The sequence below is a fragment of the Sinocyclocheilus anshuiensis genome, unplaced genomic scaffold (assembly GCF_001515605.1).
Source record: "Sinocyclocheilus anshuiensis isolate Anshui unplaced genomic scaffold, SAMN03320099.WGS_v1.1 scaffold293, whole genome shotgun sequence".
Taxonomy (NCBI): domain Eukaryota; kingdom Metazoa; phylum Chordata; class Actinopteri; order Cypriniformes; family Cyprinidae; genus Sinocyclocheilus; species Sinocyclocheilus anshuiensis.
Window position 1 is genome coordinate 88,030 of NW_015540858.1, and position 12,168 is coordinate 100,197.

General features: G+C 35.0%; 2 protein-coding genes across 2 annotated transcripts in view; one reads left to right on the top strand and one right to left on the bottom strand.

Annotated features, from left to right (window-relative positions):
• The window catches only part of LOC107687898 (NADH dehydrogenase [ubiquinone] flavoprotein 2, mitochondrial-like), an 11,045-nt gene extending 6,508 nt beyond the window's left edge, over positions 1–4,537 (bottom strand). Inside the window, exons 1-5 of the mRNA XM_016485378.1 lie at positions 4,389–4,537; positions 3,395–3,457; positions 2,073–2,135; positions 1,769–1,885; positions 464–632 (exon numbers count right to left, since the gene is read on the bottom strand). Of these exons, the coding sequence (XP_016340864.1) occupies positions 464–632; positions 1,769–1,885; positions 2,073–2,135; positions 3,395–3,457; positions 4,389–4,430 (454 nt within the window). The 5' untranslated portion in view covers positions 4,431–4,537. The remainder of the gene's footprint in view (positions 1–463; positions 633–1,768; positions 1,886–2,072; positions 2,136–3,394; positions 3,458–4,388) is intronic.
• LOC107687920 (acetyl-coenzyme A synthetase, cytoplasmic-like) overlaps positions 1–12,168 on the top strand; it is a 31,854-nt gene that overhangs the window by 9,342 nt on the left and 10,344 nt on the right. Inside the window, exons 2-6 of the mRNA XM_016485408.1 lie at positions 5,327–5,719; positions 5,806–6,001; positions 10,105–10,196; positions 10,352–10,455; positions 11,657–11,729. Of these exons, the coding sequence (XP_016340894.1) occupies positions 5,563–5,719; positions 5,806–6,001; positions 10,105–10,196; positions 10,352–10,455; positions 11,657–11,729 (622 nt within the window). The 5' untranslated portion in view covers positions 5,327–5,562. The remainder of the gene's footprint in view (positions 1–5,326; positions 5,720–5,805; positions 6,002–10,104; positions 10,197–10,351; positions 10,456–11,656; positions 11,730–12,168) is intronic.

The following is a 12,168-nucleotide window of genomic DNA, read 5'->3' on the forward strand; positions in this document are numbered from 1 at the left end:
AAGAGGACGATATCCGCTTCGTCATGCCTGGAGCTGATCCGTGCTGGTCGCTGAGGAAATACATCAATTTAGTGCTGTGGATCGCCAGATCGGCTTTCACCGTTTTCACCGACACCGTTTTCCTTCGCCGGGACCGCCGTTCTCGACCACGCCGCCTCAGCTCACTCTTGCCCGGCTTCAGCTCACGCTAAGCCAGGGCTTTCGCTCACGCTAGGCCGCTGTGTTTTTCGTTGTGAAAGCGAAACTACTTTGTTTGGTCTTCCACTTTTTAGCAGCATCATATGACCCCTTTAATACAATCCCTAAGTGTATTATCTCAGCATCTTCAAATATTCACATTTCAGGCCATTTTTTAGCAGCCTGGCTTTAGCTTGTTTATATAGTGAGTGTGTTTATTGGTGACGTGCGAGTCGAGATGTCTGTGTGGAGTCCCTGTGGAGAGCTGGAAACGGTTCTCGCTCACCCAGTTTGTTCTGGATGGCCTCCAGGATGCTGTCGGAGTCGCAGAGCATGCAGGGCGTAGTGGTGCAGATCTGGACGTGGTACTTTCCCACCGGCTCACGGAGGAACATGGTGTAGAAAGTGGCTACTTCATAAACCCTCATTTGAGCAATGCCCAGGATCTCTGCCACCTGCAGGAGAAATCAGAAATCACATCAGACACTGGTAGGGGGATGCTTTTAGGACCATAGCTTTCAATCAAAAATAAAAGAATACAACAGGACATTCACCGTCAAAATTGAGCAAATTATATATATGTATATTTTTTTTCTCCAAATATTTAACATGTATTTTTGTATATAATATTAATTATATTTTGTATAATTTTTTTCAAGCTTTGTACAAGCTTCTGCTTGAATAAAAAATAAACAATTAAATCATGGGTTTGTTTCATACTTTGAAAAAATATCCACAAATTACATGGTGGATGAAGATGGCTGAGCAATATTTGTGAATGAAACTTCCAAATGATCTGGACTGTAAAATGCTGGATGTCTATAGCAGGTTTAATACTTTACAGTATGGAAATGCATGTATTATGAATGTCATGTGTTTCATGAAGCCTGGATGACTTAAATAAACATACCGCTGTGCACAAAATAAGATGCAGTTTAACTGCACATGAAACTGTGATGCATTTAACCAAGATATTTTGCCACACATCAATACAAAACAAAATGCTTCACAAAGTCAAAAACATTTTATGAAATAAAAACGGATAATATCAATTAAAATTAGCATGTCAGTTTTATGGAATTTTCCACATTTTAACTATGATTATTAACAGGGTTCCACACAATTTTTGACCAATACATTTTAATGACTTAGTCAATCAATTTGTAATTACTGAATAAAAACTCAGGGTTAATACAGTAATAAATAAATAAACAAACTTGAAATACATTACTTGAAATAAAATAAACATTAACTGAAATAAAGTATTTCAAACTTAAAAAATAAAAACATTTCTAATATTCATTTTGCTAAAACCAAAAGAACTAAAACTAATGAATAAATGTAATAAAATCTATATAGACATATTTAAAATGAACTAAACGAAACAGAAAAAAAAACTAATAAAAACAATAAAATTACTAAAACTTTAAAAATATAAGTGAAAATACAAAAACATTAACAAAAACTACAACAGTATATCAATGACACTAAAATAATACTGCTCGTAGCTAATGGAACAACTCAAATAAATGTATATACACTATTAAATCATTTAAAATCACTGCATGTGCATGTCTCAGGAGCCTCTCACCTTGTTCATTGCTGAAATAGGAAGCCATCCATGCTGCCTCTGAGCCAAATCCAGCACAGGAATAGTGGCGGCTGCCTTGTGCCCCTCTGGGTAATTATTAATGATGGCATCAACTCTCTGTTTCAGACCGTAAATAACAAACACACAGCTATAATCTTTATTCAACATATCTGACCACAGCCAGACATATTTGATCTTACCTGTGGAATACAGATGTAAAATAGTACAATAACAGCAAAAATTCCTTAAATATGATTACTTATGATATCAAAAATTAAAATAATAGGCGATAGATTTCCCTCACCTTCATGTGTTCTGGGGTGAATTCAAATGGAGTCTCTGGGTTGTTGGCTGGTGTGTCTCTGTGCTGGAATAATGAAAACAGACCAACACATCAACATCGGAAAATGTTACAAAAATATGAGCTTTATAATAATGTGTCCTTCTGGTTTAGGGTGCAAATGTGCTCTTTATTAGGGCTGGGTAAAAAATATCGATATCTCGATATTAATCGATTCTCATTTTTACGGAACGATATCGATTCTTTAAGCAGCACTATGTAACTTTTTCTGTGTTCAAAATTTGCCAAATGTATATAATGAGCGAGTACATCATGAATTCATTTTCCAAACCGCGTTTTTGTCTTATTCCGAATCACTACGGTACACTTATAATAAGTACTTATATTTGGACTATATTATGTAACTGTAACTTTATTATTGTAAAAACTTCATTAATTTTAACCTTCAATATTATAGTAATGTAGTACCAACTGACTCTCATGTATATTTTACAGCATTAGTTGAGAGATTTTTTTTTCCTTGAGAAAATTTGGCATGTACTGTAGCCTACCTGATACATATTCAAAATAATCGATATTGAATTGAATCGCAAGCTTGTGAATGAGAATCGAATCGTGAAATTTGTGTCAAAACCCAGCCCTACTCTTTATACAACACAGATGTTTACAGCAGCATCACAGGATTATTGTTGCAAAGTTCTTCAATTATAAAACAAAAACTATTTCAGGTGTAAAGCAGCTCTGAAAATACAACAGTGTCATTATCAACTCAAATCAGTTCAGTGTTAATTAATTTCAGTTCAATAACTGAGTAAAGTTTATGAAACAAGCTTAATCCTACTATAAAAAGTCAATAGTGTAGTAATTCAGCTCAAGTCAAGCGTAAACGCGGCAGAGTTTGCCAATTATGAAACAAACTCAGCTATAAAACAGCTCTACAGAAAACAATAGTGTAATTATTCAGCTCAGTTTTGTTCTCATCAGTGCAGTCACGCTGATAATATTACTGAATATGAAGTGTAGGGCTGCATGATAAATCGAAATGGAATCGAGATCGCGATTCGACAGAAGCTGCGATTGTCATGCATATCTTTCAGTGAAGCACGGTTCTGTGATCAGCAGTAAATCTCCATCCAAAGGCCAGAGGGCGCTCTCGCGCTGAAACTCCAAATACGCCTCGCAGAAGAAACCCAGAAAATGCCTATCGCTGCAGCTGAATAAAAATACGCATGACAATCGCATTCGATTAATCGTGCAGCCCTAATGAAGTGTCTCGTGCATATCAGTGCAATAGGCTGCAATAAACATGAAAAGTCAAGTCTCACCACAAAGATTCCTCCTGCTCCAGCTCGAGCCGATGTCTGGTGCAAACTGCGGACTTGCCTCGCCTGCAGAAGAAATGCAACAAGTGTAGAATAGAATTATTATTAATTTATTTTTTCAAACTGCTAAACCAATACATTCCTTTTTGTATATTGTATGTTCTGACCAAATATGCAATATAATATCTTGAGCACTAAGTATGCAGTGCTTATGCTCTATAATGCTTTCTGTTTAGGGTATACAGTTTATAGTGTATGCTGCATTAGTCACTGCAATGTATACACTGCCGTTCAAACATTTAGGATCAGTAAGATTTGTAATGTTTTTGAAAGAAGTTTATTCTGCTCATCAAGGCTGCATTTATTTGATCAGAAATACAGAAAAAACAGTAATATTGTGAAATATTATTGCAATTTCAAATTATGGTTTTCTATTTTAATATAATTGAAAATATAATTTATTCCTGTGATGCAAAGCTGAATTTTCAGCATCATTACTCCAGTCTTCAGTGTCACATGATCCTTCAGAAATCATAATTAAATGCTTTTTTTTTTAAACAGTTTTGCTGCTTAATATTTTTTGGTAGCTGTGATACTTTTTTCAGGATTCTTTGATTAATAACAAGTTAAAAAGAACAGCATTTATTCAAAATAGAAATTTCTCTCTCTCACACAATATATTTGCGTTATATATATATATATATATATATATATATATAATTTATTTACTGAATCAGGTTCATTTACTGATTATTCAACCTGTCTGGGTGAATAGAAACAACTTCTAACAAATATAATTTTTGTATGATAAATTATTCAAATACATCAGTTTTAAAGAGTGTCTATATAAACACAATCAGGCCTCATTATTAGCTGTTAGCGCATTAGCTTCATGTCCTTGCACAGATGTCAACGCCGCTTTAAATGATAATTCATATGCAATTCCTTCAGCCTCCTCATGAATAATCCGATTACAACACATATAAAATAAACCTACCGCATTAGACACGGCAGAGCGCAGAGTTGAAGAGAAAAACATCTTCTCAATGCGCTCGGTCACACTAAACACAAGCAATGGCGGACACCAAGTAACGCGAGCTCGATTGAGCGGGTCTGGTTACGCAAGGGACGCTCTAGGGCTGAGTCTGTATAATGGATCACCGAGCGGCAGACGAAAATACAGATGCACATTTTGTGTTCTTGACATGCCATGATAAAAATAGCACAGACAATCAGCATGCACACTTGTAGAACTTGAGCTTAAATGCTAAAACGGTTGGTCATGCAAGACTGTAACTAAATATTGTTCTGTTTAACATTTGGGGTTTATTTCAAATAAAAATACATCAAATAAATTGTTGTGCTTTCCAACTACAATAGCAGAGAATCAATATAATATAATACTTATTGAGGTACTAGATTTGTAATTAAGTATTTGTGCATATGTTCTACTAGTTTTTGGTCTAGTAGAAATTCCTTTGTTTTGAAAGTTCAGCAAATGAGCTTTGCTTTGTCAATGAAACTGGCTACTTTTCCAGGAAATCACAGCGTAGGCATAAAATCCAATTCCATGAGTGGGCAGGAGAATCCAGAGTTATGATAGAGGGTGGATGAGTCATGAAAATCACAAAGACTTCATTTATTTATTTATTATTATTATTATTATTTATTCACAAGTAAATAACTTATTTTAGTCAAAAATAAGTCTGCAATAAAGTCCTCATTTAGGTTTAGTGTATGGGTGTCTTTATTATTTTAATTTCTTCAATTAAAATTGTAAAAATTATTCATGAGTAATAACTTTTTCCCCCCTAAAATGTCTTCTTGTAGGGTTCGTGTGTGTCATTACAACTAGCCTAATATGAAATCAATGATATGTCCTCATTATGACCGTCAAGTAAACCTTATGTGTGTGTGTGCGTGGGTGTGTTTCAGAAAACATGCAGATCATGTCAGACTCATGCTGCGCCTCCCTCAGCAGTGGGATCAGCAGCCGAGCAGCTGCTCAGCCAATGGAAAAGTAGGAGTGTTGAATGGAGCGCTCTGATTGATGGAGGCAGTGCTGAGCAGACTGGGCTTGATTAAAGGATGGGCACCACATGCACAGCCACAATAGACTGCTTCATCTACTGACTGACATCTATCCTGACACAGAACATACGGATTGACGGATGTCTCCTGTTTCAGACTCCACCAACAGGGTCGTTCCAGGACCTCAGGAGCCGGAGAAGACCTACCATCCATCCGATGGCCTGTTCACTGATGCACACGTGCCAGACTTTGATGCATATCTTGCCATATACAAAAAGTCTACAGAGGAGCCTGAAGGTATCATAAAACGGTGCATGCATATAAATGAGAGGAACACTCCAATGAAAGATGCAGTAAACATGTTCATTTAACATGCATTGCAGAGTTCTGGGCTGATGTTGCTCAAGAGTTTTACTGGAAGAAGCCTCGGTCAGGCCAGATGCTGCAGTATAACTTTGATGTCAACAAGGGGAACATTTACATCAAGTTCATGGAGGGAGCAAAAACCAACATCTGCTACAACGTCCTTGACCGAAATGTGCATGAGAGGAACCTGGGAGAGAAAGTGGCTTACTACTGGTAATCTAACATGTTTTCACTGTGCTGAAATGATGCACATAACTACAACTGCATATAATGCATGCTTGATCTTATTTAATAGTTGATGCATTTGAGGCCTGCTGCTTGTGTCAAGGTCAAAGCAAAAGAAAAGCCTAAGTAGCAAACATAAAGAGTTTGCTAAAAAAAATAATAAAAAAAAGGTGACAAATGCTGAGACATTCTCAAATACATGTTAAATCATAAGTTTGAGTAAGTTTGTTATGCACTTTTATCATCTGTATGAGTTCTGTTTTTATGTCTATTTGTTTCATATTATTATATATGGTAATATTAATATTATACTAACGTTACTAGTAATATTATATATATAATATTACTAATAATATACCAGTGTCTGTGTGTGTGTATGTATTTTTATGTCAGTTTTAGTTAAAAAAAGTTGAAAACACGTTGCAACAAGGTCATAAATATATACAATTATTTATCATTACAAATATAATATAATTAAAAATAATTATATATAATTTAATATAATTAAATACTCATTTTAAATACTCTAAAGTCTAAATTGCTTTGAGTTAATGCATTTGTGCAAGGTTCAATCTGTACTTTTAATGTTGAAAATATGATTTTATAAGTATTTACTTGTAGGGTTTGGCAGAAGCTCCTGTTCTTCTAATCTAGACGGACGAGGCAGGGCATAATGATTATTATGAGTGTTATTGAACCATGTCACCTACATTTGACATCAACTATCACATAACACTTTGATTGCATACTGTAAAGTTTATATATAAACTTTAAACTGTGTAAACGGTTTAAACTGTGATAAGATGGTTCCTGTAAGAATTGCATGAATGACACATGAGAAGTCATACAAATGTTAATTCCAGTTTGATTTCTCAGGAACATCTCTATCTCTCTTTCCAATATTCATCAAAGTGATATAATATTGGCTTGATGTCATACTGTATGCAGGTGACATGCTTCAGCAACACTCAGAATAATCATTGTTGTCATGTTAGCTATGCTCTGAAGTATTAATAGTCTTGTGGAACAAGGGGTGTCATGTAACTGCTGTTATATACAGAACCACTCAAGTCAAATCAATCATCTGCATGACATCGCCATTTAACAGAGTGGGTCATATTTCACCCCAAATCTGTGAAGAAATAAGAAAGTGTATTGTGCATATTTTATTATTACACATATTTGCATAGTATTATACATATTGTGCATTTTTTAATATTACGCATTTTTAGGAGCATTAACATTCTTATCACTGTTTTCATGGCAATTTAGCTCTTTTCTTTGCAATCTCCATTATTCTTAATGTATTCTCATAAATGTAAACAATTTTATCAACTAGGTCAAACGGGGCCAAACCAAAAACACAATGCAACACAGAGAACAGAGCACATGTTACAATACGTGACCCTGGACCACAAAACCAGTCATAAGGGTCAATTTTTTGAAATTGAGATTTATACATCATCTGAAAGCCGAATAAATAAGCGTTCCATTGATGTATGGTTTGTTATGATAGGACAATATTTGGCCGAGATACAACTATTTGAAAATCTGGAATCTGAGGGTGCAAAAAAAAGAATCGCCTTTAAAGTTGTCCAAATGAAGTTCTTAGCAATGCATATTACTAATTAAAAATTAAGTTTTGATATATTTACAGTAGGAAATGTACAAAATATCTTAATAGAACATGATCTTTACTTAATATCCTAATGATTTTTGGCATAAAAGAAAAATCTATAATTTTGACCCATACAATGTATTTTTGGCTATTGCTACAAATATACCCCAGCGACTTAAGACTGCTTTTGTGCTCCAGGGTCACATATCATATAAATATATGTATTATTATATATTATTATTATTATTATATATAACATATGTATTATTTAATATTCTTTATAATTTATTATTTACATTTATTTATAAATAAATATTTACACTGTAACATGTGCATTGATGTTATATGCCATTTCCAAAATCTGTCTAATCATCATGTTTCTATGGTAAATTACCTGGATTTGCCAAAAAGGTTTTTTCTTTTTAAATCATTAATTTAGGTGGTAAGAGCCATGTTAACACAATTCCTTTTTCCTTATTTGCTTAAATGCCTTAAGTCCTTGTACATCGGTAATGTGCTATATTCTTTATTTTTTTTTCCACAATGTGGAACAAATCTGCCTCAATTCAATGGGTTTTAAATACTTTTGCTCTATTTTTAACTTAAATACTGCATTAAATAAAAAAATATATATAATTTTTATTATTATTACTATTTAAGCAAAATACAATTTAGTTTTTCTTTCTTAAGATTTTGGGTCAATAGGCAAATGTCTAACTGCAGCAATCTAAATCTAAACATTTTAATAATATCAAATGAACAGGTTTGCATGGGTGCTATGAGGACAGATTTCTGTGGCTGTAGTTCTTTACATTCTAGACCGTCTCTCTCTGGCACGTTACATGAGGTGGTTTTGGCAGAGAGTCTCCTAACAGATGCCAAGAACTGAAGCATGTGAACCATGCTGAGGCGACACTTCAGTTAGACATTAACCATCAAGTGCTAATGGAGGACAGAGGATTTCACACAGGCTCTTAAAAGCAATATGAACACTACATATACTCAAACATATGGGGCCTTTGTTATGAAAAACAAAATATGATGCAATGTGCAACCTCAGAGGTCAGCATCTATTCTTTATGCTGCCATCCATTCATACCTAAGGGGTCGCTTAGCTGTTCATCCTGTCAATGGTCCATCACAATCTTTCCTTTTTTGGACGGCCAGGTGCAGTTGCACAGTAAACCGAGGCTGAAAGCTTTCATGGTGATCTGCACTGTCACAATGTTCCCTGTGTTGCGTGAATTTGCACACCAGCTACAAACCTAAAAGCAGCAACTTTTGCACAAACAAGCACATTGTCTTCAGACAATCTAAGTCTAAAGTGTAGTTTAACAAGGCATGTTGCCATATTACAATCTGCTGAATTGACTTGTTCAATAAATGAAGCCCACTGGCCAAACGAACAGCTGACGGACATTCAGATCTAATGCAGGCAGCAGAGCCAAAGTACAGCCCTATTCCTGTCAAAATGAGACGCGTACAGTGGGGTCCAAAAGTCTGAGACCACACTGACAATCAAAGTCTAAATTCAGTGTGGGAATAAACAGTTTTAGGGTTGAAAACAACAAATGAATATTATGGCATAAAACGAAGAAGAATTGTTTCATAATCTGCATTATTTCTAAATGACAATTCAGATGTGAGCGAATTAGTGTCGCTGATCATGTGACTCATTCAATCTGAGATTGTTTGCTTCCATTAAAGCACAAGAAGCTTTTTGGAGTAAATAATGCTATTGTTAAAAAAAATGTTAAACCGTGTATTTGTTAGAAAGGTTTCTTTTTTTCCCCAAACAGTACTATTTTAGTATTCCTTATATACTATTATAGCACTTATTAATATTTTGAATTATTATTGAATTCATATTGAAATATTTTTGAATTTTTAAATTTTCAGTGGAATTTTTTTTTGCACTTTTGTCATTTTTATTAGTTTTTGTTTTTTAATATTTCTATTTGTTTAACTAAAACTATCAAGAACTGTTTTCATTAATCGAAATAAATCTGAAATCAAATAAAACAAATATTAGATGAATAGCTTGCACTTAAAAACCTCAAATGCAAATGTTGCATTAGCAAATAAATGAAATAAATTAGATTATGTACTAAAATGACTTTTATAGTCATTTTACTTTTATATAATATTACTAATATTAATAGTAATATTATATATATTGTCACTATGTATTAATATCATTAACAACAATAACAACACTGCATTCAACTTTTCACTCAAATTGCTGATAATATAATTTGTCATGATGTATTAAATGCAAAATAGAAGAATTTTCACAGTCGGTCTCAGACTTTTTGGAATTGCAAAATCATTTGAAACACAGATTAAATAGTGTATTTATGTGCCTAATGTGTCTGATAAAATATGTTCAAAAGGCCAGCACACTGTATTGCATAATGAAGTCCATGAATCCATTATTTCCTAATGGTTTAATATTGATCAATCTTTTCTGCAGGGAGGGAAACTCACCTAATCATCACCAGACCATCACCTACAACCAGCTGTTGAGAAACGTGTGCCGATGTGCCAATGCATTGAAGCTGTTGGGTAAGACCATCATCCTTCTCTGGGTTTGAGTTTGCTCAGATTTTCTGGAATGCAAATGCAATATTAGTGTGTTGATTCTGAACCTCTGACATCCATGTGTGAGTATTTTCATTAATGCTTTCAGATTTACAACAATATTTCTTTCTGTGATCCAGGTGTGAAGAAAGGAGACAGAGTGGCCATCTACTTACCCATGATTCCAGAGCTGGTGTATACCATGCTGGCCTGTGCAAGAATCGGGGCTGTTCACTCGATAGTGGTGAGCAGCTTTAGTTTTACATTAAAGCAATATTCTGGGTTTAGGAATAGTTCATCCAAAAAATTGCTGAAAATATCCTCACCCTCAAGCCATCCAAGATTAGGATGAGTTTGTTTCTTCATCAGATTTGGAGAAATGTAGCACTGCATCACTTGCTCAGCAATGGATCCTCTGCAGTGAATGGGTGCCGTCAGAATGAGAGTCCAAACAGCTGATAAAAACACCACAATAATCCACAAGTAATCCACACCACTCCAGTCCATCAGTAAATGTCTCGTGAAGCAAAAAGCTGCATGTTAGGACATTTTAACAAAGCATTACTTCTGGCTAAAATACGAGTCCTCTATCCATAATATTCTCGAATTATGAGAGAAATCTGCACAGATCAAGTACCGTTTACAAGTGAAAACAGCTCAAAACTGTTCTAAACAATTACGTGTGTGGATTTTGATGTGAGAGACAACAGGAGATGGACTTTTTCACTGAAGGAAACGTTATGGATTATGGACTCATATTTTGGCCAAAGCGATGGTTTGAAGTTAAAAACATCATAATGATGGACTTGTTTCATACAAACACGCAGCTTTCCACTTCACAAGATGTTAACTGATGGACTGGAGTGGTGTGGATTATTGTGATGTTTTTATCAGCTGTTTGGACTCTCATTCTGACGGCACCCATTCACTGCAGAGGATCCATTGCTGAGCAAGTGATGCAGTGCTACATTTCTCCAAATCTGTTCTGATGAAGAAACAAACTCATCTACATCTTGGATGGACTGAGGGTGAGTACATTTTCAGCAAATTTTCAGTTTTGGGTGATCTTTTCTTTAAGCTCGATCATCTGTTGGGGATGATCAGATGGAGAGTTTAAACTCGGGTCAGTATTTAGCACGGTATCATTAATATGCATGAAATGAGTGGAGCCTCATTTACACTGCTAGGACTATTTCTGCCCGCCAAGCCTCTTTAGCCATGTAAAGGTTGTAGACAGAGTTAAAAATAGCACTGATGTGCTTTCAAGGGTACTTTATATCTGATATCAAAGCCTATTTGTATGTTTGTGTGATGACCCCATTTCAGCCAGACTGTTATTCTGATCATTTGTTTTGGAACCTCAGATATCCTTATTATTTATCTTGATAAATAAAGATGAAAGCAGATGCAGAAGCATCTAACTCTCTCCTGTCTTCCTCATTCAGTTTGCAGGTTTCTCGTCTGAGTCTCTGTGCGAGAGGATCATGGATGCTCAGTGCAACATCCTGGTAACAGCAGGTAACATTAAGTGTTTTATTGAGGAGGAGGTCTGGATCTGTGTGTTCAGACTGACTGTATGTTTATTGGGTTGATTTTGTTTAGTAGATGAGCTCACAATGAGAATGATGAAATACAGTACGTGATAACCAGAGATAATGAGACGAGAGATGTGTATTCGCACTTTTGACTGTCAGCGAAGTCTGAATCACATTTTGATCAGCTGATCACAGCTGAAAGTCAAATGGCTTTGTGTGCCATTGAGAAGGTGATTAGCTACATTTGATTGAATTTACAAGTCATTTTTAGGGGGGGGGTGATTCCAACTCAGCGATTCTGTTTTTTTTGTTGTTGTTTTTCTGACATGTTGGTGTTATATCTTTAAATGCAGCTGGATAAAACAAAAACTCTGTCTGTCTTTATTTCAGGCTGCAATGCAACAAAATTTAATTATTTTAAG